This window comes from Alligator mississippiensis, chromosome 11 (genome assembly GCF_030867095.1).
Source record: "Alligator mississippiensis isolate rAllMis1 chromosome 11, rAllMis1, whole genome shotgun sequence".
In the NCBI taxonomy this organism is placed as follows: domain Eukaryota; kingdom Metazoa; phylum Chordata; order Crocodylia; family Alligatoridae; genus Alligator; species Alligator mississippiensis.
The window spans coordinates 50,021,876-50,047,872 of NC_081834.1; the positions used below are offsets into that span (position 1 = coordinate 50,021,876).

General features: G+C 47.9%; 1 protein-coding gene across 1 annotated transcript; it reads left to right on the forward strand.

The window, feature by feature from the left end:
- Nucleotides 1-24,718, forward strand: LOC109283433 (butyrophilin subfamily 1 member A1). The gene is given in 5 exon segments (XM_059714044.1): nt 1-44; nt 5,889-6,040; nt 11,395-11,742; nt 13,757-14,038; nt 24,148-24,718. Coding segments are annotated over 5 exon segments (1,386 nt in total). The 3' UTR covers nt 24,708-24,718.
- Nucleotides 24,719-25,997: the final 1,279 nt, after the last annotated feature.

A 25,997-nucleotide genomic window follows, 5' to 3' on the forward strand; every position in this document is an offset into this window, starting at 1 on the left:
ATGGGGCTGGTGCAGCTGATCATAGCACAGCCCGGTGGCAGAAGGTGAGTAGAGCTGGCGCTGCGCTTCGTTCGGCTCCTCCAGCCCCATGGAGCGCAGCCTTGTGGTTGGCACTGGGCTGAGCTACATGGGGCTGTGGAACGACTCAGAGCACAGCCCTGGCTCTCCCCGGCCTCCCACCACCCGGCTGCTTTGAAAATCAAAACATTTCAAAACTTTTTAAATGTTTCGAGTGACTTCATTTCATTTTGCAGCTGTTTCGATGCTTTTTGTTTCATTTTGATTTCACTGTTTCAAGCTCAAAATGCATGAAAACAGCTTCAAAACAAAACACTCAGTGAAATTTTGCACAGCCCTAGTGTGCACCTCTCTGCATGTGTATCTGCATGTGTCTGTGTGCATTTCTGTGCGTGAGTGTGTGTGTCTGTGTTCATGGCAGGGAGAGTGTGTTTGTGTCTGTGTGTCCTTGTGCAGCGAGTGTGTGAGAGAGTAGTGTGCATGCCTGTATGCGTGTGCCTGCGTGTGTTGTTACCAGATTTGCCTGTCACGTTGGGGTGTGCTTATTTATTGCAGGTACATTTCTGGGGTCTCTGTAATTCTGTCAATGTTCTGCTTGTGTTACTTGTGTTTTTATACGGAGCTGTATCTCTCCCTTCTGCAAGTCTTCACTGACAATGGAGCTATCTTGCAGGACTCAAGTTTAATGGGGCTGGGTTCCTCCAACCACTAAATCAGTCAAACAAATGTATGCACATACACACACACAGATTAACAGAGCCCAGCTGATTTAGGCCAGATTATTCAGCATTAACAGGCTGACACCCTCATGTGCCTTGAACACAGCTCATCCCTTATTTCATCAGGACAATAATAAATGCAGTTAGACACATGTGCTAACAGAGTATGTCTGAGCAGGCTGGGTCCAATCAGCACTTTCAGCTGATACCCGCATGGGCCTCAAAACTCAGCACATCCCCAATCTCTTGTCATAATGGTCCTAGTAGTAACTCCCTTGATGAGCAGACCTCACCGTAGTTTTGAGCATTACAGGGATCTTTGGCTTAGGTCAAAGAAGCGTTGCTGCAGAGCTAACGGGGATGTCAAGGGGAAGGAAGAGTAAGCGAGGTTCAGAGAGAGAGTATAGTAACCATCTTGACCACAAAAGTTATTTATTGCCAGGTATATGCATTTAGGATGATAACAGTAGTAATAGCCATACAAGAGAGACAAACAGTTACAATATTACATAGTTTCCTTTAGGTATTTGAGGAAGTTTAGCTCCAGTCTGAGTAGCAAAAGTCAGGTTTAGAAAGCTGTGCTTGGAGTAAGAAAGCAAAAGTCATTTTCCTGGAGTCAAAGAGCGGGAGAGAGAGAGTTGGGGTCTCACCACTCAGCGAAGCTTGAACCAGTCCAGGTTCCCAGGTGTTAGTCGGAGCTTGCAGACAGGCAGAGTCCTGAGCATGACCTATGGAGGGATGCCGGGCAGAAACTGGGGCAGCTTTTGTATCCAAGGACCAGGACGGAAACTTGAGCTTGAGTAGGGAGTTTTGTAGAGAATGAACCATGGCTCGAGGGAGAACGCTAGGGTTGTTCATGGGTAAATGATGGGTCATGTGCTGGATGATAGGAACTGATCACTCCTGGCTGTGGGTGGCGTTACTCTGAGGGAGCTCACAATACAGACAGGCAGATTCAGAGTGTTGGGTACCAATAAAGGTGTCATGACTGGAATTGGTCTGATAAATGCTCAGCTGGGTGTGTGTAGACATAGGTTGATTCACATTTGGAGCAGGGATCCCCCATCATGCAGTGCTCCCCTGGTTCCCTGGTCCCAGAATTCAGTGCGGTTCTCGCCTTGGAATCTCTGTTCTCCATCCTGAATGCTAATGAAGGTGCTTCCTGTCCCATCTCTTATGTAAATGAGACCAGGGGAGTTGCTTCACTCTTATCTACCCTTGTCTGGAGGGCTTTAGATGTATCTCCCACTGCATCGTCATTGTCTTCTGTAAGTCCTTCCTCCAATCAGCTCTTGTTCAGGCAGAGGTGGGGAGGGGGCGAGTCCTTTGTGAGTCAGACAGGCTGCGTCCTGTGCCAGGGCTCCCCAAGACCCCCGAGCTGAGCGGTAACAGTGTGTGTATGTTTGGCCATAGTGGGGGAGTGGGGTGGGGAGCAGGGCAAAGAGGCATGCATGTGTCTCCTACCTCCACCCGACAGAGTCTCCCCAGGCTCCCAGCCAGCACCAGGAGGGTCAGAGGCCCTTCCCTGACCTACCCCCTGTGGTCCAGCTCCCATGCAGGGATGGGGCCTCTAAAGTTGTGTTTGCCTTGGGCCCCAGGACACATTAACCCACACAGTGGGGAATGGGTCTGGACCTGGAGCCCATCATTCTTGACGGGCAAGTTGCTAGTATTATTATAATTGTGATTCCATAATGGAAAAAAAATGAAGTAGACTTACATTTAAATTCGTACTTTTAAAGGAGACACTTATGTATGTACCACTTACGGCCGCATCCAGATGAGTGAGCACATGCCTGTTGTGGCGTCTCAAAGCAGTTGGAAATGCTGCAAGTGGCACGCTGGGAATGAAGCAATGTTCCCATACTGCAGATATGCAGTGCAGACTCTAAATGCAATATGGGAAAATCCCAGTATCAAAAAATTACACAGCAGAAAAAAGTGGCACAGGGCACAGTCCTGGAGCCTGCCCAGAGGAAACCAGAGGCTGCCCCCCCCCCCGAGAAATGCTCTAGCACCCAGCCAGGGCATGTCTATTAGGCCTGTGTGAAGCGGCTAGCATTTGCTTCGGATTCAGATTCAGCTGATTCAGGGGACAGTGATTTGATTTGGTGATTTGAATCACTGTCCCAAATTGATTTGGCCAAATGTGATTTGAAGATTCAGTCACTGCTGATTTGGCTGAATCTCTGAATAAAACAGGCCCCATCCCCTGCCCATTCTCCCAGCCCCATCAATGGCTGCCCTGCCCAGCTCCAGCATCCCAGCTCTTTCTCACCGTGTCCTGCCAGGCAGGGAGGCTATCCCCACTGCCCCGCACTGTCCCGTGCTGTGTGCAGGGCTCTGCCATGAGCCCCCAGAAGCAGCCGGTAAGTGCAAGCTTTTTTTTTTTTAAAAGAACTGAGATGCTGGGGCCAGGTGGGGCAACCATTGATGGAGCTGGGAGAGCAGGCGATCAGGAGGCTCTCAGGGGAGCAGGCAAGGGATGGGGCCTGGTGGGAGTCCCCCCATGTTCCCATGGGGCAGGACCCGGTCTGGCCTGAGAGCACACAGATTTGCTTGCAGTGCCAGGAGGCTGACAGAGGGAAGTGGCTCAGTTCTGCATAAGGGCACGTGGGTTGGGAGGGGCCAGCGCCACGTGCAGCTGCTGACCTGAGGTGGCACCGTGCCACTGGGGGTCTCTTCCAGGAGTGGGCATGAGTGCCCTGATGGCCACCTGTGCTGCTGCTGTAGGAGGCTGCACACCATGCAAGGTGGCTGGTGTGGGACCCACCCCTGCCAAGCAGTCCACACGCCCACCATCTCCCCACCCCCACACTGTCCCCCCACGATCCCCCCACAAGCTCCAAACCATCCCAAACCCCTGCACAAGCCTGACACTACCCCCACAAACCTCATCCCCACAGACTCCCCCAATCTCTCCCATAAAACTTAAACCCACTCCCCACACCCTTTCCCTGCCAAACCCCACACAAACCCACAAATCTCACACCCTGTGTTCCCAGCTACCAGATAGGATGGGACAGGACCTGCTGGTAGGAGCCAGGGCTGCAGGGGCAGCTGCTGCACTGCAGCCATGCTCCATGCCAACACTGGTGCGGGGACATGTGGCCCCGGCCTGTGGGAGCACCTGGTCCCAGGAACCACTTGGGTGTCATGGGCTGGGGGGAGGGGTGGAGGTGGCAGCAGGGTTGTGTAAGAGAGGGAGAGATGGAGGTTGGGGTGAGGGAGAGCTTCAGGTAGGAGAGGCCACTAGTGATGGGCTTAACACCCCTCTGCCTCCTTAGAGCATCTTGTGCATGGGAAGGGAAGGCGCTTGACCAGTCCAGTCCCTGAGCCCCAGTCAAGGGCTTCCCAGAAACAGCATGGGGATTTCTGGGGCCTAGGCACAGGCATGGGGAGCAGGACAGCAAGGGCTGGCACTGCTCAGAGCCACAAAGCAGCAGGTGGAACAGCTGCAGCTAGATTCATATCCTGGTGCTGGGATGAAGCTGCTGCCAGGAGGGAGCTGGCGGGGGCAGGCAGGGGCTGTGGGTCAGGAGTGAGTGGCACTGGCAGAGCTGTGGGTTGAGAGTGAGGGGCAAGGACAGGGGCAGGGCACCAGCATATCAGTGTTGCTCAGCACCCCACATCCTGCCCTATTTACTGCTGTTCGGTAACTGCTATAGAAACTGTGAAACAGCATTTTGAGACAACATTAGACCAATACTAAAATAGCTATTGCCAAGGGCATGTCTCTGGAAGTTGGGAACCTTAAGCTTCCCAGGTTTCAAAGACACACCCCAGGGATCCCGGAAGCGCGTGTCTGCAAGCAGGGAAAGCCATGAAGGCAATCCTGAAGCTAGAGGCCTGATCCTGTGTGGGAAATCCTGGGGCACATGAGACTGAGACCTCCAAGACCTTCTCCCTGAGGTGGCTGGAGAGGATGGGAACCTCCAGGCTGCCTGTGCTCTCCTGCCATAAAGAAAATAGACACCCATCACAATAAAGCAGCACAAATTACTGCTACCTTCTGTAGCAACCACATTGCAGTGTGATAGGATATAGATGTTTATTTGGTTTTGTTTTGGGCCACCATAAAATGTTTGTGCCAGCACAAAGACAAAAAACATGATGTCTGCATTACTGTGCAGGATTGAATGGACACCTAGCAGAAGCCTGCGACCAGTTTTGCACAGCAATGGACAACCTTCTCAAAACATACATATCTTAAGCCAAGTCAAATGTTTTTTTTCTTTTGATTGATTGGAAGTTAAAACATTCAGTTTAGGACTCGTGTCAGGGGGAGTAATTCCAAAATACCTATTTCCAGTTAACTCTACATGTCAAAACACTTATTCTGAAGTAAGAATATCCACAGAGGAAATAATCATGAACACTTTGAGTTTACACTCTACCTTATTCCATATTAATTTCCATTCACTCCATTTTGTCAAAGCCATGACTTACTTTTCCATGGCCAAGCTCAGTAACCAAATATTTCAGCATCTTTGGCTGAAGAGTCTTTTTTTGCAACATTTATCCCATCCGATTGTCTAACAGTAGGGCCCTGGGATAATTACATTATTGTTTGTCAGTTAAACTTCTTTAGTCTTCATGGCCTGCTGAAGATAGAGAAGGATTGTGAAACTATCTGAAACTCTCAGACATCCCAAAACACTATCTCCACAATCCAAAGCATGCAGCTCATTATGCAGGACTGATCCACACTCACCACTTTTGCCAGAGCTATTTACACAATACTCTGAAGATCTTGAAGAGGACATATCTCATGGTGCCTTGAACAGCTATATTGGCATGTAACTGTATCTGGATCCCATGTTTTCTTTTTTAACACTGCACAGTACTATGAGTCTAGGTCTTCTCATTCATTTAATATGGTCTAAAATGTAATGAAAAATCTTCATCATCACCAGACTCAACACATGATTTTTCATTTAGGGTAAAAGAGAGAGGAATTATCAGGGATCACCTTGGAGTTTCTGCTTCACTGGCTGATTTTCTAAGGAATTTCTGTTTCGTCATAAGTCCACACTTTCATAAGTTTATTGAAACCATGGTTGTTCCCCTTGTATAGCTTGAACTATGCACTGTCTTCCTGCTATCTAATTCAATACACAAAGGTGATAATCAGTGCTCTATGTTCTCCAGGCAAATTCTTTTCTGCATTCCCCTCATGCTTCTGGATCAAGTTTCAGTGAAGATGATGGCTTCCTCGTTGCGCCAAATCTCCAGAGTCTCCACATCGCTCCCTAGTTTACTCACATTCTTCATTATTCTTTGCATTTTGAAAGTGGAATCAGGTAGGTATCTGCTCCATATTAATGTGTGTTCTGCTGCTTCTGAAAACTTTATTTAGAGGAAAAAAGCCCCAGTTAGGCTCAGGAGCAGTGAGAGATGCGCAGCTGTGCCCCTGCTCTCCCGAAGCCCCCCAGAAACCCTCCAGCAGCTGCGGAACCCCCCACCAACCCCCAGCACAGCCGGAGGTAAGCGGGGCCTGTGGAGAAAGAGGGCTAACCCCTTAGTGTGTGGGAGGAGGCGGCTGAGTGGAGCGGGGCCGGGTCAAGCCCCGCCCAGGCCCCTACTTTACCCAGCCCCCCAGGGAGCCACACGACCGGAGCCACGCGAACAGGCTGCGCAAACAGGCGCGCTTGTCTGCCGGCGCGTGAGTTAGCGCAGAGTTCACATGGGAGGGCCCAGGACCCTGCCTGCGCACCCCCCAGGGTAGACAGTTCCAGCCGTAGCCAGCCTCCCAGAGGCATGCCACGGATGGGCACGCGCCGCACCCTGAGGGTCCCCTCGGGCTCTGTGGTTCCCCCCCCCCGCCCCTCCGGCACCTCAGAGATGGCCACCCAGACGGAGCCCCTGGTCCTGGGCTCCACGCAGACGGAGCCCCTGGCTCTCGGGTGCGGGGGCTGCCTGTCCCTTTTTCAGGCTCTGGGGCCTGGGAGCATGGCGACCTCCCCTTGTGGGGTCTGCTCCCTTTTGAGGTCTCTGGCGCACCAGCTGGAGGAGCTCCAGCCCACAGTCCAGAGACTGCGTGCCATCAGGGACTGCGAGCAGGAGATAGACGCCTACTGCCAGGCCCTTCTCCCCCGGGAGGCAGAGGGTACACCACAGTCTCCCTCCACGCCAAAGGAGGACTCTGGGACCTCCCACTCTGTCCAGCCAGGGGCATGGACCAAGGTGGTCAAGTGGTCAAGGGCCCTAAGGCCCGCCACACCAAGGCCCCTGCCCCACCAGAGCTGAGCAACAAGAACGCCCCTCTTGCCGCTCCAGCAGAGCCTGCTGAGTTGCCGGCCCCCACAGGCAACATGGGCCCCACTGCAGCTCCCGCCCCTGCTCTCCCCAAGACAAAACGTTAGGTGTTTGTTGTGGGAGACTCCCTCCTGAGGGGGACTGAGGGGGCAATCTGCCACCCCGACCCCTTAGCCCGGGAAGTCTGCTGTTTCCCAGGGGCCTGCATCCGGGACATTGAGGAGAGGATCCCCAAGCTCCTCAAACCCACAGACCACTATCCCATGCTCCTTATTCATGTGGGCACCAGTGACACGGCTCGGAGCACTCCCAGCCAGGTCATGAGGTGCTACAGGGATTTGGGAGCAGGGCTTAAGGGTCTGGGGGCACAGGTGGTGCTCTCGTTGATCCTCTCAGTCTCAGGCTATGGGCTGAGGAGGGACAGGAGGATCCACATGGTCAACCAAAGACTGCGGCACTGGTGTCGTCAGGAAGGCTTTGGCTTTCATGACCACAGCCCGCTCTTTGGCGAGAGAGGCAGTGAGCTGCTGGGAAGAGATGGCCTCCACCTCTCTCCCCTAGGGAGGAGGCTCTTCTCAGCCAGACTGGCTGACCTGCTCCACCGGGCTTTAAACTAAGCCCATTGGGGGACGGGGGGACTACCGCCACTGCTGGACCGCTGAGCAATCCTTGCAAAGCCAGCGGATCATGGCACTCAAGGGAGCCCACCCTGGCCCCAGCCCTGGTAAAATCTGAGGGCAAGGAAGGAGCCCCCCAGGGGGCACTTGCCTGCCTGTACACTAATGCCAGGAGCTTGGGGAATAAGCAGGAGGAGCTCATCCTCCTGCTCAATGCAAATAGTTACGATGTCATAGGGATAACGGAGACCTGGTGGGACTCCACCCATGACTGAATCACGGGTATAGATGGCTATACCCTGTACAGGAGGGATCGTGTAGATAAAAGGGGCGGGGGTGTAGCTCTCTACGTTAAGGAAAGCTACGCGTCCCTGCAAGTCGATATTGGTGACCAGGGTGGACGGCTGGAGACCCTCTGGGTTAAAATCCATGGGGAACACGGTACAGGGGACACAATGGTGGGAGTCTACTACAGACCTCCCACCCAAAGTCCTGAGCTTGACCAGGAGTTTGCCCGGGAACTGGCTGAGGCAGCTTGCTCCAGGACCATGGTCGTCATGGGTGACTTCAATTACCCGGACATCTCGTGGGAGGATCGCTCAGCAAAATCCGAGCAGTCGCAAAACTTCTTCTCGTGCGTGGATGACCTCTACCTGACTCAAGAAGTCTATGGGCCAACGAGAGGCAAAGCACTGCTTGACCTGGTACTGGCTACTGGGGATGACCTAGTCGGCGACCTAGTGATCGATGGGAAGCTGGGTGACAGCGACCACGAGCTGATCACCTTCACCATTCGCCGAAAACCTTGCAAGTCAGTCAGCAACACGGAAGTCCTTGACTTCAGGAAAGCTGACTTTGACAAGCTCAGGAGGCTTGTCAGTGAGGCCCTCGGGGACCATGACCACAGGGAGAGGGGAGTTCAAGAAGAGTGGTTGCTCCTCAAGGGAGCGATCCTCAATGCACAAGCTAAGTCTATTCCATCTTGGAGGAAAGGCAGCAAGGGGGCACAGCAGCCCCCCTGGCTCTCCAGGGACCTAGCAGACCTCCTGAGGCTAAAAAGAAAGGCCTACAAAGGATGGAGGACAGGAGTCACCTCCAAGGAGGATTATTCTGCACTGGTCCGGTCCTGTAGGGAGCATACCAGGAAAGCCAAGGGTGCAACTGAACTCCAGCTAGCTTTGAGCATCAAGGACAATAAAAAGTCCTTTTTCAGATATGTGGGGAGCCGGAGGAAAAGCAGGGGCAACGTTGGACCCCTGCTGAACCAGATGGGGCAACAGACAACTGACGCCCAGGAAAAAGCCAACCTATTAAATGGGTACTTTGCGTTGGTCTTTCATCAGTCCCATGGGACGCCCATGCCTGCTATGGGACAGGGAAGTCCGGGTGAGGGTGATCCCCTGCCCTCCATTAATGCTGACTTTGTGAAGGAACATCTTGAGAAGCTGGATACCTTCAAGTCAGCCGGCCCTGACAATCTTCACCCCAGGGTACTCAAGGAGCTGGCGAGCATCATAGCCCAGCCTCTAGCGCGGATCTTTGAAAACTCTTGGTGCTCTGGTGTAGTGCCCGAAGACTGGAAGAAGGCCAATGTGGTGCCTATCTTCAAGAAAGGGAGGAAAGTGGATCCAGCTAACTATAGGCCCATCGGCTTGACTTCTATCCCAGGGAAGATCTTAGAAAAGTTTATTAAGGAGGCCATCCTTAATGGACTGGCCGACGTCAACATCTTAAGGGATAGCCAGCATGGGTTTGTCGTGGGTCGGTCTTGTTTAACCAATCTCATTTCCTTCTATGACCAGGTGACCTATCACCTGGACAAGGGAGAAGAGATTGATGTCATATATCTTGACTTCAAAAAAGCGTTCGATCTGGTATCCCATGATCACCTCTTGGTGAAACTGGCCAGTTGTCGCCTTGGGTCCACCACGATCCACTGGCTGGAAAATTGGATCCGTGGTCGAACCCAGAGGGTAGTAATTGATGGAAGTCACTCATCATGGTGTCCTGTGACCAATGGGGTCCCCCAAGGCTCTGTCCTTGGACCCATATTGTTCAACATCTTCATTAATGATGTGGACACTGGAGTCAGAAGCGGACTGGCCAAGTTCGCCGACGACACCAAGCTTTGGGGCAAAGCATCCACACCAGAAGACAGGCAGGTGATCCAGGCTGACCTGGACAGGCTCAGCAAGTGGGCAGACGAGAATCTGATGGTGTTCAACGCCGATAAATGCAAGGTACTCCACCTTGGGAAGAAAAACCCACAGCATCCTTATAGGCTCGGCAGTGCTACGCTGGCTAGCACTATGGAAGAAAGAGACTTTGGGGTCATCATTGACCAAAAGATGAACATGAGCCCGAAATGCGATGCTGCGGCTAGTAAAGCGACCAAAACAATGGCTTGCATCCATAGATGCTTCTCAAGCAAATCCCGGGACGTCATTCTCCCCTTGTACTCGGCCTTAGTGAGGCCGCAGCTGGAGTACTGCGTCCAGTTTTGGGCTCCACAATTCAAAAAGGATGTGGAGAAGCTTGAGAGAGTCCAGAGAAGAGCCACGCGCATGATCAGAGGTCAGGGAAGCAGACCCTATGATGACAGGCTGAGAGCCCTGGGGCTCTTTAGCCTGGAAAAGCGCAGGCTCAGGGGTGATCTCATGCCCACCTATAAGTTTATCAGGCGTGACCACCAGTATCTGGGGGAACGTTTGTTCACCAAAGCGCCCCAAGGGATGACGACTAGGTCGAATGGTCATAAACTACTCCAAGACCGTTTCAGGCTGGACATAAGGAAGAATTTCTTTACTGTCCGAGCCCCGAAGGTCTGGAACAGCCTGCCACTGGAGGTGGTTCAAGCGCCTTCATTGAACACCTTCAAGAGCAAACTGGATGCTTATCTTGCTGGGATCCTATGACCCCAGCTAACTTCCTGCCCTTTGGGCAGGGGGCTGGACTCGATGATCTTCCAAGGTCCCTTCCAGTCCTAATGTCTATGAAATCTATGAAATCTATGAAATTTTTATCAACACCGAAAGTGTCTACATGTGCATTTACGCCAGTTTAAATTTAGTGTGCAGTAAGCGAGAATAGACCGGTATCTACACATGCAGGCATTAAAGCACATTAACACTGTGTGTGGACTGACTTGGAACTAAAGCTAGTCCCAAGTCAGTCCACAGACACACAGTTACTGCCCAGTAAGGCATCTGCACATACATTACTATGCAGTAACTAATTGGGCATAAATTTGAAACCTACATGATGCAGAGATGAATTTACAATCACTTTGGCATATGTCACCATATTTACTGCACAGCAATAGTGTGCACATGTAGAAATGTGCCAGTACTGCACAGTCACATACACGTGACATGAGTTTTGCTTTCAAGAATTTGGGGTGCAGTTCCCCATGAACCCCTACACCAATCTTCTTGAAACTTTGTAGGCTGCATGCTCTAAGCAGCGCATACCATCCCTGCAATTTTAATCCAAATAAGACAAAAAACAGCAAAGTTATAGATATTTAATTGATTCCCCATTATATCCTATGGCCAGATTTTTGAGGTGACTCCAAAGCTTTGGTGCTGCTTTGTCCGGATTGGAGCGGGAGCCTGGTCTGGAGCTCTGGATCAGATCCCTGGCATCCAAAGTGGCCAGATCCAAAGTCAGATCGAATAGCTGCCTACTCGCACAGGCCTAGTATCCACTTGTTTGCTGAGTACCTTGGATTTCTCTTTTTACTTCTGAAATTATTTTGGGGTGTTTCTTGGTACTTTTTACAGCCCTGTTTACAGTTGTTGGACCTGATCAACCAATTACTGCCATTGTGGGGGAAGAGATCGTATTGCCATGCCACCTGTCCCCCAGCATGAGCGCTGCGAACATGGAAGTGAGGTGGTTCCGACCTGGGTCTACAAATTATGTTCATCTGTACCGTGATGGGAAAGATCAGTTTGGACGACAGTTGCCAGAATACAAGAGAAGGACAGCATTTTGGAAGGATGGCATCACAGATGGAAATGTTTCCCTCACAACGCTCAATATCAGGCCTTCAGATGAAGGGCAATACACCTGCTTTGTTGATGATGGTATTATTTATGAAGAAGCTGTAATAGAACTGAAGGTCGCAGGTCAGTGGCTTGTGTCAGTTTATCTCTGCATGGTTTTCAGGCTTTTTCTCTTTCCTAATATGCAACTTCACGCAACTTGTATATCAAATATTTTACAATTAGAAACTATGGGCATTTATACATGTATCTTTTTGTCCCGCGATGTGCCATAGATCTGCCACTTCACATCAGACTCAATTAATCGACTCTGCTCTGCATGTGAGCTGATGCGAACTGTGTTGTACCAAATGCACTTGTATAAGGGGTGAAATGCACATAAGCACGCAGAAAATGGTGGTGGCAAGTTTTTGAGCTAAAACACCTTCCATGTGTTTTAGTTCAAAAGCATGTCACAGCCATTTTCTCAGTGCTGACGTGCATTTTGCCACTTATACAACTACAAGTGATGCTGCACCAGGCGCTTTTCAAAGCACCCAGTGCTGTGGCACTTGCATGTCTAAAAATTTCAATTTTAACAAGGCATATTCAAATTTCAGAAATGTATTTTAATTTTTGTCAGTGTTTTAATAATTTTAAGCTATATCTCTAAAGTAGTTAGTTATTTTTTGCTCCTGATTTCTAGGTGCTTAGGACCTTCTAATTTCCAACCTTAACTTATTTGCATTTGAGTTATATTATTATTTTTTCTTGGTTCAACATTGTCCTTTAGCCCAAAATAGTTTCTTTCCCTTCATCTTCTTTATTCCCCAAATATATTTATAGATAACATAGATATCTCTTGCAGCCTCTGCTTTGCTACTAGACTGAGAAAACCCTAGCTATTCTTCTAAAATAAGCCTTGAGCTTGAAGATGCCTCAGGACTTTTCTACATACAATCTCTGATATCCTCAGTTGACTTCAGCAATTAATTCATTTTGTTAAAATCAATGTTTGCTCTTTTGAAATCCCAAACCTCAGTTACAGTCCTGATTTAGTTTATTTTGCATTTAATTTGAACCCTGCCCATTTGTAATCAATCAGTTCCCAAGATTATTTTGCACGAGCAGCGCTTCTTAGGAAAACCTCAGAATTATTTGACCTCTAGAGTGACAAGATGTTAGCCTGCCTATGATTAGGACCTGTTTTGCAAGCTTAGACATGGAATTAATGTACAGCTACAATGCCCTTAAATAGCAACACTCAGTTAAGGGGCGGAGGAGCATGGAGCGCCTCCTCCCCTTTTCCCTCCAGCCTTTACTCTATATTTATGGATGGCTTCTTCTAATATCTACAAACTATTCTCTGATTTCTTTTATTCACTTTTCTTTGTTTCATGGAAACTTTGGGAAGTGCACTGAACCAGTTGTCCTGTGGATTTGGAAGATATCAATTAGTTAGGATTTATGTTCCCATGCAATGTACACTTCTGGGAGGGGAAGATTGCTTATCCCCTTCCTTTCACCTTGTTTAGAGTTTGTATTGATAAGGCGGCTTTGTTTTTACATCGTAGAGACTTGAACACAAATATGTATTACAAAACTATAAATACATCTGGTTACATTAATTATTACTATAAAATAAAGGTATAATGTAATCTATTTTAAAAATTATCTTTAGTGGCAGAAAATTATCTGTAGTGGTAACAAATAATTATTCATTTCTGCCTTGCCATATTCTGGCAACAAAGAAGCACCCTGTCATGTAGTAGGATTCTAACTAGCTACACTTGGATTATGGTTATAATGCAACCTTAATAATTAAGGCTTATGCTGGGTACAGGGTCTGCACTTCATATTGTGGTGTTTCAGTCCCTGACCATGTCTGAAGCCTACGGTCTTTTATAATGCCCTCATTACCTACCAAAATCCAATCTGAATTACCATAATTTTTTATTGGCTCAGTGACTGACTTTTGATGATGAAATTTCTCAGCTATCGCACCCAGGAATATCTAGTTTCTCTAGTTGTTAATAGAAAGTATCTCTTGCTCTGCTATACCCAGGAAGTCTTTACAGCAGGAACAACATTTCCACAGTCCTTTATAAAATTGGCTCATGGATTTAAGAAATATTTAAAATTACCAATTTTCTTCTAGGTTTAGGCTCTAATCCTATCATCTCTGTGGAGGATTACCAGAATGGGGGGATCCTGGTGATATGTCGATCAGCTGGGTGGTACCCAGAGCCCCAAGTGCTGTAGAGAAATTCTCAGCAGCATCATATACCATCACTCTCTGAAATAAAATCCCAAAAAGAAAATGGCCTGTTTGAAACAAAAATTTCTGCTGTCATGAAGGAAGATTCAAACCAGAACTTGTCCTGTTGCATCAGGAACAGCCTCCTCGACCGAGAGAAGGAATCAGCAATTCATATATCAGGTCAGTTCCATCCAAACCCTACAGTGAACAGCCCCAGCTGGAAACCAGGTGAAATATGGGGTAAACACACACCTGGCTAGCATTTCCACAGGGTCATGATAGAAATTCATTTAACTGTGTATATGCAGTTTATCAGAATCTTGATTTTATCTCAGTCAAACTTCTGAAATTTTACCTTAAAAAACTCATTTTTTTCCTGGCAGAGACAGTCACTCAAAACATCAATGCAGGATATTTCTATAGTCTCAGAGTTGCCTCAGTGAATTTTTAATGGGTATTTTCACAGCATCTATCTACCCGTATTGATTTTTTTGTGAACTCTTAAAGTCTTTTCACTGCACTGAATCATTGTTCATTATTTGTCATAAAAAAATGAAAACTAAGTTGTGTGTTGTTGCTCCTCTTGTCAGGGTAGTTAGGTGGGGCAATTGTTTTTTAAATGGTCTTTTCAGTAGCAGTTGTGCTCCAGAGGCATTTTGCCCTTGCCTACACACTCATTGAGTTCACTGATTCAGGGCATAAATCTATATATTTGCCTTTGCTGGGGATTTTGACTGGGGCTCCAGCGTTCCTGCTGGGGCTTAACCCCAAGAAATCCTGGGGTCTTGCCTAAGGTCAGACAAATTGACATATTTGGAATCAAGGATTTTTATCCCCTGGTTAGATTGGTATGGACTGTGAGGAGTTTATCTTCATCTGTAGTAGCGGGGCATGGCCCTCTTCTTTGGGTCTCTAAGCATAATTTAAACAATCCTCAGAGCAGTAAGACATTAGCTGTCACTCCGCTCCTCACCCCCTCCCCTGGCCTGTTTTATCTCAAGCAGTTTAGGGTGTTAAGTCTTGTATTTGAGTCAGGGTCAATACCAAAGCAAGGTGGGGGTGAGCCAGGAGATCACCCTGGGCGCCAAAGTGAAGGGGTGCCAACAGGTGCTGCCCTCCCAGGGTGCGGCATGGGACAGATCCATGAGCAGCTCTTTTTGGGAGTGCAGGGATGGGGGAAGTGTGGCTCCTGCTGGTGCGCGCACTTCTGGGCATACTTGCTGCTGCAGCACTGGTCAGGGTTGACTATAGGTTTTCTAACAGACTAGACAATGGGTTTGTACAGGACAATTTGGATACAGAAGATCCTACCTCAGGCAGGGGGCTGCACTAGAGATTAGGGCTGAGCAAAATGTTGCTTCCAGTTTTGTTTTGATGCTGTTTCAACTCGTTTCGAGGTCAAAACAGAAAAATCAAAATGAAATAGATATGGTCGAAAAAGCCTTGAAACAAAATGAGGCAATTTGAAACGTTTCGCCATTTCGACACTGTTTTGAAGTTTTGCCCATAGGCTATAATGGGGAAAGTTGAAGCAGCCTATAACTTTGTCATTTCTGGCCTGATTTTGATGAAACCTGCAGGAATGGTAGCCCCTAGTAAAGTTATGAAGTTTGCCAAGTTTCAGGGAGATACATGCAGGGGGGTTGGGGAAACTGCACTCCAAAATCGTGTGTTTTTCACATTTATGCACAGTGTAGATATATAATTGTGGTTGCCGTAGACTTTCCCCCTGAGCACACTATACTATGGTTGTATAGATACTGGAGCATATATGTAATTATAGATCTCATAACTTTACTCACAATAAAACTATATGTAGCAGTTCTTCAATGCTGTAAAAGACAGACAAGGATTTAAAGTTTGATTGTATTTTGTTTCTAGCAGGTTTCTATAAAGGGTGATGAGCCTCTTCCATTACAGATAGAACTAGAATCCAAATGCTGCACAAGTGCCAGATTTGCAGTGGCTTCTTTATGGCCACTTAGCCATGAGGTGAAACCGGATTTAAGTCTGGGAGACAATGTTTGCTGCTTATTCACAGATAAATCAGTGCCAAAGTCAGTTTCTTGGTTATTAAATCCAGTTTTTAATCTTTGTATGCTGCTCAGATTTGCTACTGTCATTTGCATCTCAGGAAATTCTAGTGGGGAGCTATTCGTGTATTTCCTTGGTATAAATATATTTCATGTTGGTCACAAGTTACAATATAAAACATGCCCCTGGCACCTTGTTTTTCAGCTTTCTTTTTTCCAAGCGTGAATCCCTGGATGGTGGCATTGAGCTTGATCCTGGTGGTGTTGTTGAGTTTCATAATCCTGACCATATATCTCTTCAGAATAAAAGGTAAATACTGGAGGAATTTATTGTAGTTACAAATTAATTTTATTATAACTCAACAAAGAGTATAAGAATAAGATTTTCCTGCAGCAAACAAAGGCAGGCAGGTAGGCATGCTACCACACACCAAGCTTTCAGCACAGCAAAGTGCAATTGGGACGTGTGCTAGCAGAAATGTGTAGTTGACACAAGCCATTGCAGGTCAAGATGCAGCAGCACATATTTTATTGTATTCTGTTACATCTTTTATAACAAAATTTACTCTTCATAGTGATTTGTATTTGTCTTTACTTGTTTAGAGAACAAGAATGCAGAAATCGGTAAGTCTCATTCTCTTTCAATGCATAAAAAGATCATTTATCCCAACTATCTAATCTTCCCAGTAATCTTTGTAAGTAAACAGCTGCTCACCACCACTGGGGTGGGCAAGGGGTGTGGCAGAAATGTCACCGTCTGTGTCCCTCTCCAGAACTCTGTCTCTGCCAGCGTGAGAGGCTGGTGTTGAATTCCTCAGGGAGGGGGATCTTCCTCCCTGCCTACATGACAAAAACCTGGTGCCTCAGGTGTGGATTCTCTGGTCACCTGGGGAGGGAGAGGGAAAAGCCCCACTCACCGGCCCAGGTAGCCAGTGATGCTTTTTAAATTGGTTGGCTAGTGGCCAGCACTGGCAGCTTCAATTGGACCGGGCTGCTGAGGTCAGGAAGGTTATTTAAAGGCCTGGTCCAGGAAGAAGGCAGTTATTAGCCATGCAGTCATCCAGGTGAATCTGAAACTGGGAGAGGAGCTTCACCATCTGAAACTGGCTCTCTCCTCATCACCGCATGCTCCAAGAGTGCCCTGCCTCCAGGGGAAAACTCCAACCACGTCTGGATGATGCGTGTGAGTAAGCTACTCGAGATCCGACTAGATATTTAGCTTATAGTAACTCAGATGCAAGATCAAAAGGCTACCTCAGCCTTGCTGGTTTGCTCTATGGGATCCCTCTGATATTCCTCTGATATTGCTCTACCTTTTACCCTGTTTTCACCCTACCCCGTGTAATCAATAACGTTCTTCTTTGTGACCAGTGTGGAAGACTTATTGAGGGGTGGGTCTAAATTATTCTGAGGAGGCCTTTTAGGTCTGTGGACTAAGGGAGACTTTCCTGTTAAGCCCCTGGCTTGGGAAAGTGCCCCAAGTGCCTGTATTGGGTCTAGTTCCCATTGGACGATCAGGCCTGTGTTTTCCAAGGTGTGCAGAGCCAGACTTGAGTGCAGAGCCTTGGATGGTGGCAGCGGGAACCCCAGGCTAGCGGGTGTGCTCCAGGGAAGGGGTCGGCCGGACGGTAGCACCCCAGGGAGGCACTCGGAGCCTGGACGGTGGTTGGGCGCAGGGAGGTGGGTGGCTCAGATCAGGAGCGCCCCCTACTGGCCCACCACAAGGGGTGCTGCTCCACTGCTCCGTTTTGGTTTCAGAAGCACTGAGCTCTTCTAGACCTCAAACAGGAAAGGGTCTTTGAGTAGATGAAACCTCTTAAGGCTCAGATCAAGTGCGGTGCCTGTTCTTCACCCGGCTGGGGAGAAACATGTATCTGTGTCCATGACAGCAGTGCTCCCAAAGCGCACCCGGGGAGAACTGCTCTTAGGGTGTGGGTCAGTGCCGTCGAGGTGTAGCGGCTTTAAGCTCGCTTTATGGAAATGATATTCTCCTCCCTAGCTTGCTTTGAGGGCCTTATAGATAAGTTCAAGCAAAACTTGGGGGCATCTCAACCCCAAGCCTTCGGGCTTGGGCCTGAAATTAAGATGGCTGTCAAAGGATTTGGAAACATCTGAAGCCTCAGGGGTGAGTGCAGGATGTTTGCCAGTAGCCTGGCCAGTTATTGTTTTGGTCTGACTCATGGATTTGGAATTTGATTTGTCTGTTTTGGCTTGGAATATGGATAAATTAAAAAAAAAAAAAGGATGTGGTATCTTTTATTAGACCAACTAAGAAGTTGGAAAAAAGTTCTTAGCAAATTTTCGGGTGTGTCTGCTTTTCTCAGCTGTAGAGTTTGCCCAGAGAGAACAGCAGAGAGTCCCTATGCCTGAAGAAGGGTGACTGCACCTGAAAGCTTGCTGAGAACTTTTTTTCCAACTCCTCAGTTGATCTAATAAAAGATATCACATCTACTCCAAAAACCTTGCCTGCCCAGGCCCTTTGACCAACACGGCTATGACCGAAAACCTTCAAGACCTTGAGCATACTCAAGAATCTAAACTCTTCACTTCTTGGCCTTTTAGCTAAGATCAAGAGTAAGGGGCATCCGAATCCTAAGACCTCTGGGCCTACAAGTAGGATTCCTGCCAATGGATTTTGGAGTATCTGAAGTCCTGGCCTAAGGACACTGGGGTGGAGGGTGGTTGCTAGTAGTAGTGCCACATGATGCCTTTTGAACAGCTGAGTCAGAACTGATTTAGCAAGTTTAACTTGGAGCACAAATAATTTCCAAAAAACCCTCCCAAAAAACAAAAACAACAACAAAAATCTCAACTCTTTTGACTCTAGGCAGTACAGGTTTCTATCTGACCTACTAGTATTTGAGGCATGTCAGTTGTTTGGAGGCAAGTGGGTACTAGATCCCAGCCTGAAACCACTACAGGGATCTATGAATAATTACAACTTCTCTCTGCACAGCTAGATGGTAAAGTACAATGCCATCCCCTGACACAACTCCTACTTGGAGCTTGCCCATTCTACCCTGGAGCTCTTGAGCTGAGGGCTCCTCCACCTTAGGCTGTCATACAAGTCACACTAAGCCTGGACTACTCAGCAACCTGTGACCCACTTTTCTTTTATGGCATCAAAGGTCTTATAAATTTCACAAGTTCGAAAGGCAGGGCCCATGCACAAAGACTTCATTCACCCAGTCTCTTAAAATGAAACTGTTAAAAAGCAGATAAAACCGAGTTAGAACAGTCAAATAAACATGAAAGAGTTCCCACTTCTCTTGGCCATGCACATGAATGGGGATAGGCAGAAAAAGGATGCAATTCTAAGCAGTTGGGCGTGCATACTAGTAGTGGTACGCAGATAAGAACCACAGAGAGGTTGTCATGCAGAACACAAAGTACCTGAGTTACACTCATGAAGTGATTAGGTGTTATTTTATTATTTATATTCATAAAGGGACATCAGCTTGGAAATCCCATGAAATACCAGTGTTAATTTCTTGACTGTAATTCTGTGTATAGGTACTGGGAGATGATAAAATATCATCACAATTGTATCTTGGCAAAGGGTATAATTCATCAGGTGCTATAAGTTCCACGGAAAGGGACACCAAGGGGCATTTGTGCTTCCTGTAAATGGAAAGAAAGGTCTTCATGTGAGTTTGTTAGCAGTGCTTCCTCTTTGTTTAAAGTTGTTTATAAGTTCTCGCATCTTGCAGATTAGTTTAAACTAAAACAGGAAATCAGTGGAGATACGTCAGTTAGATTCAAGGTATAGTCTTCTTAAAAATGTCCCTGAAATCCTCCTTCTCTGAAGGCAGCAGAAACAAGGTTCCTTGCTCAGAAATCCCTGCATTTGACTCTACAAAGACCCTCCCATGGGCTAGAAAAAGAACCAGCATCTCATTAGTTCCTCTGTAGCCTGGATAAATGGGCTCTGTAATACTTTGCACAGAAGGAAGGCTGGGATTGCTAATCTTCTGTGTGAGAAGCACTTAATTTATGTATTTTTTTTCAATCCAGGAGACCTTCAACAAGAACTTGGTGAGTTTTTGTCTGTGTACAATATAACCTTTTCCATGGTATAAAATTTGTCCATCTAGCTGTTGGATTCATTTTCTCCATAGTGGAAAAGGCCTGGTGGAACATAAAACTGGAAGTAACACGAAGATGCCCTTGGCTAGGGGTGTTTTGTCCATAGCTCTCAGACACTTCTTTCTGGGCTGTGTGATGTTCGTAACCCATGGCCTTACAGCAGTTGTAGTGGTTCATAGAGTGAAATGTGAACACTCAGGTAACTGGAGATACATGGGTTAATTAGCTGGAAGATTAGCGACAAGGGTGTAAAATGGTATCATAAGATGGCTGGGAATCATTGGAGGGACCTAAATATGTGCTTCATGTGCAAGGTGCCCTAAAGCATGGAGAAAATCGGCAGCTGTATTCTGGACCAACCAGAAATTTATTAGTCAGTTCAGAGAGAGTGACTACCAGTAAACCAGCCTAGATGGCAATAATGGGAGTATCTCTGGAGCCAGGCCCTCTCCCAGGAAATCGTACAGCAGCTCCAAATCAGTGGTGTCTTTAAATACTGAGGCTCCCTGGTCACTGCAACTTAGCAAGTGGTCAAACAGCATCTAGACATTCGATATCACCCTGTTGGATGAGGGATTTAATGGATTTATGGATTTAGTGACATGAAAGGTCAGTGTCCCACCTAGTCTTTCCACATGTTGCCTCATTTATGTCCAGCATCACTCTTGTCTTTTCTGGCATTTCCTTGAGCCAGATGCTCCTCATCCAAGACTCCTTTTACAGCTGCATTTGCTCAGATAAGTTCTCACCACTGTTTCTCTTTCTTCCAGAGTGGAGAAAAGCTGTGGCCTGTCCAGGTAATGAAAGCTCATATTGAATTAATGGTCAATGATCTCTTTCCCTGTGATTTCAGTTCCCTTTTTCCTTTCTGGTCAAATTTTTAGACCTCCCTAACAGTTTGTGGCAGGAAGTGCTTTTTACTTAGGACAAAGGATTCAAAACCTTCTATGGCCACATTTTTTGAAGGAACCTAACAGTCCCCACTGCATACACAGCACTTTCTATTTCCCCTTGTGAGTGTAAATGGCTGATTTTTAATCATTTGAGTGCCAAAAGGGTCCCTTTTGCATAGATGACATTGTATTTTCCTTGGCAGCCTGGACAGGTACATGTACATGTAGTCTAAGCCTGTGAAGCAAGCTATGTTGGCTACAAAGGTGCACTGCTACATATACGTGTCACTTCTGAATTGTACTAGTGTTAAAAGCTTGAAAATGTAGGTGGCCAGGAAGGTGCAACTAGCAAGTGTTAAACTGCGCAAGAGTGGGTGGCATTTTTGTATTTTAGCTCCAACATTTGACTGCTTAGGACAGTTGTTCAGGAAACTGGAAATCTGGGTTCTTACTGCCCTTTGCCCCAACAGGATTTGAACCTCTTTTCATAGCACAGTTCATGCATTACTCCACATTGTTGTGGGCACTCCTTCTGAAACTGGGTGCTGAACAGCCAAAAGAGATAGAGCTGTGGGGCCAGGAGGCAGAGCACAAGCTAGCTGGGTCTGGCTGGGTGAGGTGGCTGCAGCTGCCCAGGAAGGGATAGGCCCTGCGTTCTAGCCTAGACCCTTGTTCCTAATGAGTCTAAAATATCTCTACTAGGTGGCTCTGCAGGAGATGGGTACATGGTAAGAATACATTAAATCACTCACACATTAAAGATCTCCTCTGTTTTTGGCTTTTGCAAAGAATTACACACCCACAAGAAGCATCTATCCTGTCTTTGACAGCCTGGCAGGTGCAAGTAGAGGTTGGTCAAAAGAGGTAATAGGAGCCTGACAGAGAGGCCTGTAGGTCAGTAATGATACGGGCACAATTTAATGGGAGGCTTTTGTTTTGTCTTAGATTCATACATGCCTAAGTCACTTGGATGGATCTGAACATTGTACCCAGAGCCGATAATGTCTTGCCCCTGCTATTTAAGCATGGTGACCACCTTTCCTCACACTGGTGCCGTGTCTCCATTGGAAAACACTTGTCAGAGCCAGCAACTCTGAAAAGGAAATTTCAAATCCCCTCCTATGTGGCAGTTCCCCCAGAAGGTTTATATTATATTACCCTGAATAGAAGGAAACACTCTTCTTCTGCCTCCTGCCACCATTACTCCATAGGCCTGGCCCTTCTCACATTTTACTAAAGGCAGGCTTTTCCATTATATGAAAGGCAGCAGAAGCAGGTCTTCATTAGTAGTCTTGTTATGCTGCTAAAGAGTGTTTGTAGGGAAAGTTGTCTGTACTATCAACAACTATGTCAGCAACAGTGCTCTGAGAAATGTCAAAGACTGCTTAGTGTGTGGTCCTCTGGTAGAGAAGCCATTACAGTGTCTGTGTCTTGGCTATTAATTCTGGCACGCTGATGTTTTAGATCTATTTTTACCTGGTGTGATATTGTATGCAATAATATATTGTGTTTATACATCTCTTCTAATGAGCTCTCATGTCTGATTCTGTGGTTGCTTTCAGGGCTGGGGCAAACTGCACGTCCTGTCAAAAAATGTGAAATGTTTAGATTATATCAATAGCCGAATCTCCCCAGCACCAGGGAAGCTATTCAGACTAGACATCAGGAGGCGCTACTTCACAGTCAGGGTAGCTAGGATCAGGAACCAACTTCCAAGAGAAGTGGTGCTCGCTCCTACCCTGGGGGTCTTCAAAAGGAGGCTACATAATCACCTAGCCGGGGTCGTTTGACCCCAGCATCCTTTCCTGCCATGGCAGGGGGTTAGATTTGATGATATGCTCAGGTCCCTTCCAACCCTACCAACTATGAAACTATGAAGGGAGTGCAGTTGGCCAGGGTGGCTGAACAGAGGAGTTACATGAGCATCTGTTTTTATATTCATATACCAAGACAACTTTCTCTAATCTACTATTTTTTGGTTCCCACACCCCATGTCTACCTCTACTTCCTTGCCTTGTCCTCTCTCTGCTGTCTCCTTCCTACCCAGCACTGCTCTCTCTTCTTCTTTGTGATCTCTTCCTTTGTGTGTCTGTTCACTCTCCTGTAGCTTTCCTTCCTTTCCTCCTGCTTTTTCTTCCTCAAAGTCTGCTTGTCATCACAATGAGTGGTGACGAGGGAGAGCAAGCAGCCATCAGCCTAGCAGCCATCAGCCCTGTCTGTGAGGGGATGTGACTCTCTTTTTATTCCCATTGTTCCCTGCTGGGGACACAGCAGTTCTTGGTCCCATCACTGACGTGTAGGGACTGTTTGAGGACTACTCCTCTAGATCATACTTGCTGGAAGAGCAGGCGAGCTGCTGTAATTTCAGTAGTTCCTAGGGCTGCTTTCCTTTTCCATCCAACCCACATGGCATACTCTTTCATCTTTCTTCATTTATTAGAGGAAGGGCACTTGATGCCCAAAAGTTTGTGCAATAACTCTTCCAAATATATAGTAGGAAAAATAAATATGCCACAAAACATCCTTGCCTCCTGCACATTTCTTGGACCTTTGCAGCTCCAACAATACTCCAAATCTGTTTATTTAAGACACCAACTTCACTTCCTGACCTTTTACACAATTAACTTTCTCTTTACATTAGTCACTTATGGCTTCCTCATTCCCACTTCCCCACACATTATCTCTTCATTTTCACCTTAAACCCTTCCTATTTGTGTATATATTTTGCTCCCTCCCATCTGCTATGTCTTTGGCTGTTCCTTTTGGGTGAGCTCTGGAAACTTGGGAAATTGGACCTGCACATGAAATCTGGGATATAACAAATGTTTGTGACATGTGGGCTGATCTGGTCCAAATGTTAATTTCTTTGGCTGTGAGTTGCTGGAGTGAAAATGTCTCTCAGGGAAAGGGTCCCCCAGAGTCTGAGCACGGGGAAGTTGGAAGAGAGTGGGATTGAAGGCAGGCAGTGGATAGTGCAGAGGGAGATGAGCTGTCTCCATGCTCTCCCCTTCACACCCTCTGCCGGGCTCTCCTGAGCCCCCAGGGTCTCTCATCCCTGCCTGTGACCGGCAGGTGCAGGAGGGGAAGGATCCCGTGTCCCAGCCCTGGCCCAGCCGGCGTGTTTCTGTCCCTGGCCTGTCTCTTCCTGCCAGGGGGGAATCCGCCCTGCCCTTTGCTGAGGTCTCCGGGCTCCTTCCTGCTCGGGTCAATCCCGGCTTCACCTCCAGCTGCAGCCAAAGCTGCCCCTGCCTTGATCACAGCCTGTCCTCGGGCTGAGCGCTGCTCCTCACGCTCCTGTTGTCTCCTTTCCCCGCAGAGGACGTGACTCTGGATCCAGACACAGCTCATCCCTACCTCGTCCTGTCTGAGGATGGGAAAAGTGTTAGAAGGACACACACACGGCAGGATCTGCCCGACAATCCTGAGAGATTTGACACGTGGCGCTGTGTGCTGGGCCGTGAGGGATTCACCTCCGGGAGACACTGGTGGGAGGTGGAGGTGGGGGAGGGGGGATGGTGGGCTGTGGGGGTGGCCAGAGAGTCTGTGAGCAGGAAGGGAGAAATTAGCTTTAGCCCCGAGGAGGGGGTCTGGGCTGTGCGGCGCTACTGGGGTCACTACGAGGCTCTCACTGCTCCATGTCATACCTCCCTGCCCCTGGACCGGGTCCCCAGCAGGGTGGGGGTGTATCTGGACTGCACGTTGGGGCGGGTGTCGTTTCTCGATGCTGACACCGAGGCCCCGATCTTGACCTTCCCGCCAGCCTCGTTCGCGGGGGGCAGGATCCGGCCCTGGTTCTGGGTGGGGGATGGTGAAATCCAGCTCAGGCGGCGCCAGTGAGAGGGAAAGGAAACGTGCGAGACAGGACCTGCTCGTTGTCCCGTCCGGCCTCAGTCGTGCTCGTGTCTGTGACCCTGGAGGACTCCTCTCGCTGCAGACGATCAGCTGTGCCGTGTCCGTGGCCCTGGACGCGCAGGCTGGGTTTCTTCATCCCCCGACCACAGTGAGCAGGACGTGGCTGAGCTGGACGGTTGTCTCTGCCCGGGTGTCGTGTCCTGCATGACCGAGGGGCCCTCGGGGGCCTGTAGGGTCCGGCACCCACGGGTGCAGCTGGGGGGGTGGGGAAGGGGTGGCAAAGAGGAGGCACCAAAACCCGGGGCCAGTTGTGTTGGGAAATGCAGTTGAACCTGGCCCTGGTTTTCATTGCAGCGCTGCTTGTCCAGAGCCTCCGGTCCTGGGAAGTGGAGCCGCTGCAGCTGCTTGGAAAGTGATTTGTGCAAATTTTGACCCTTTTCCCTCATTCTGATTATTGAAAAATCACTCCAAAGTCATTCATTGTCCTCACGATTGCAGTCAATAAAGCTGTTGCTAATAAATATCAACATCTTCTGCTTGGTGATTGATTTATTTCACATCGCATTTCCTTGTCATAAATGTTGTGAAGTGAGCAGGTTTCTTTAAGAGATTTGATTCCTCATGAACAAAACTGATTGCTTTCCCAGTGAAATTGGCATGTCAGTCTGGTGGGACTGTAGCATCACTGCTTGCGTTGCCCGTGAGCCAGACACACATAAACCTTTTCTGTGGTTGTGGCTGAATCCCATTGGGCCAGTTGTCAGTTTGCCCTTCCTGCTAATTTAAAAACCCAGTTCAAATGTTGTAAAATCAAAAAAATGTGAAATAAAGCTTCTGCTCACACTCCTTATGGGGGCTATGACAGCAGGAAATATCAGTGTCATGTCGGCTTGGAGTAAGTGATGTATAAACCGTGAGGAAAAAGACTTATCTAAAAAATTAAATTGTCCGTATGCAGAGTTAAAGTGACTCATGCAGCAAGAGATGTCATTGTCACCAATCCCTTGATTCAGGGATGATCTCTGCCATGAGTCATTGATGGGTCTTGAGGTGAGTTACGAGTCCAATCCTTGAGCCATTGGCAGCAGTTACAGGTCTTTCCTCAGGGGAAAGTAGGCTGTGGGCAGTGATTCCTCCGCTTGTCTTTTCTCCATTCTCTCTTCTCTGCTTTGAGGGCAATATGCTTCACCTTGCAATGGACGGCCACTGGTTGAGCCTGCTTCATCACTGCAGTCAGCTGGTAGCCAACTCTTCCTAGCTCTTCAAGTCAGCATC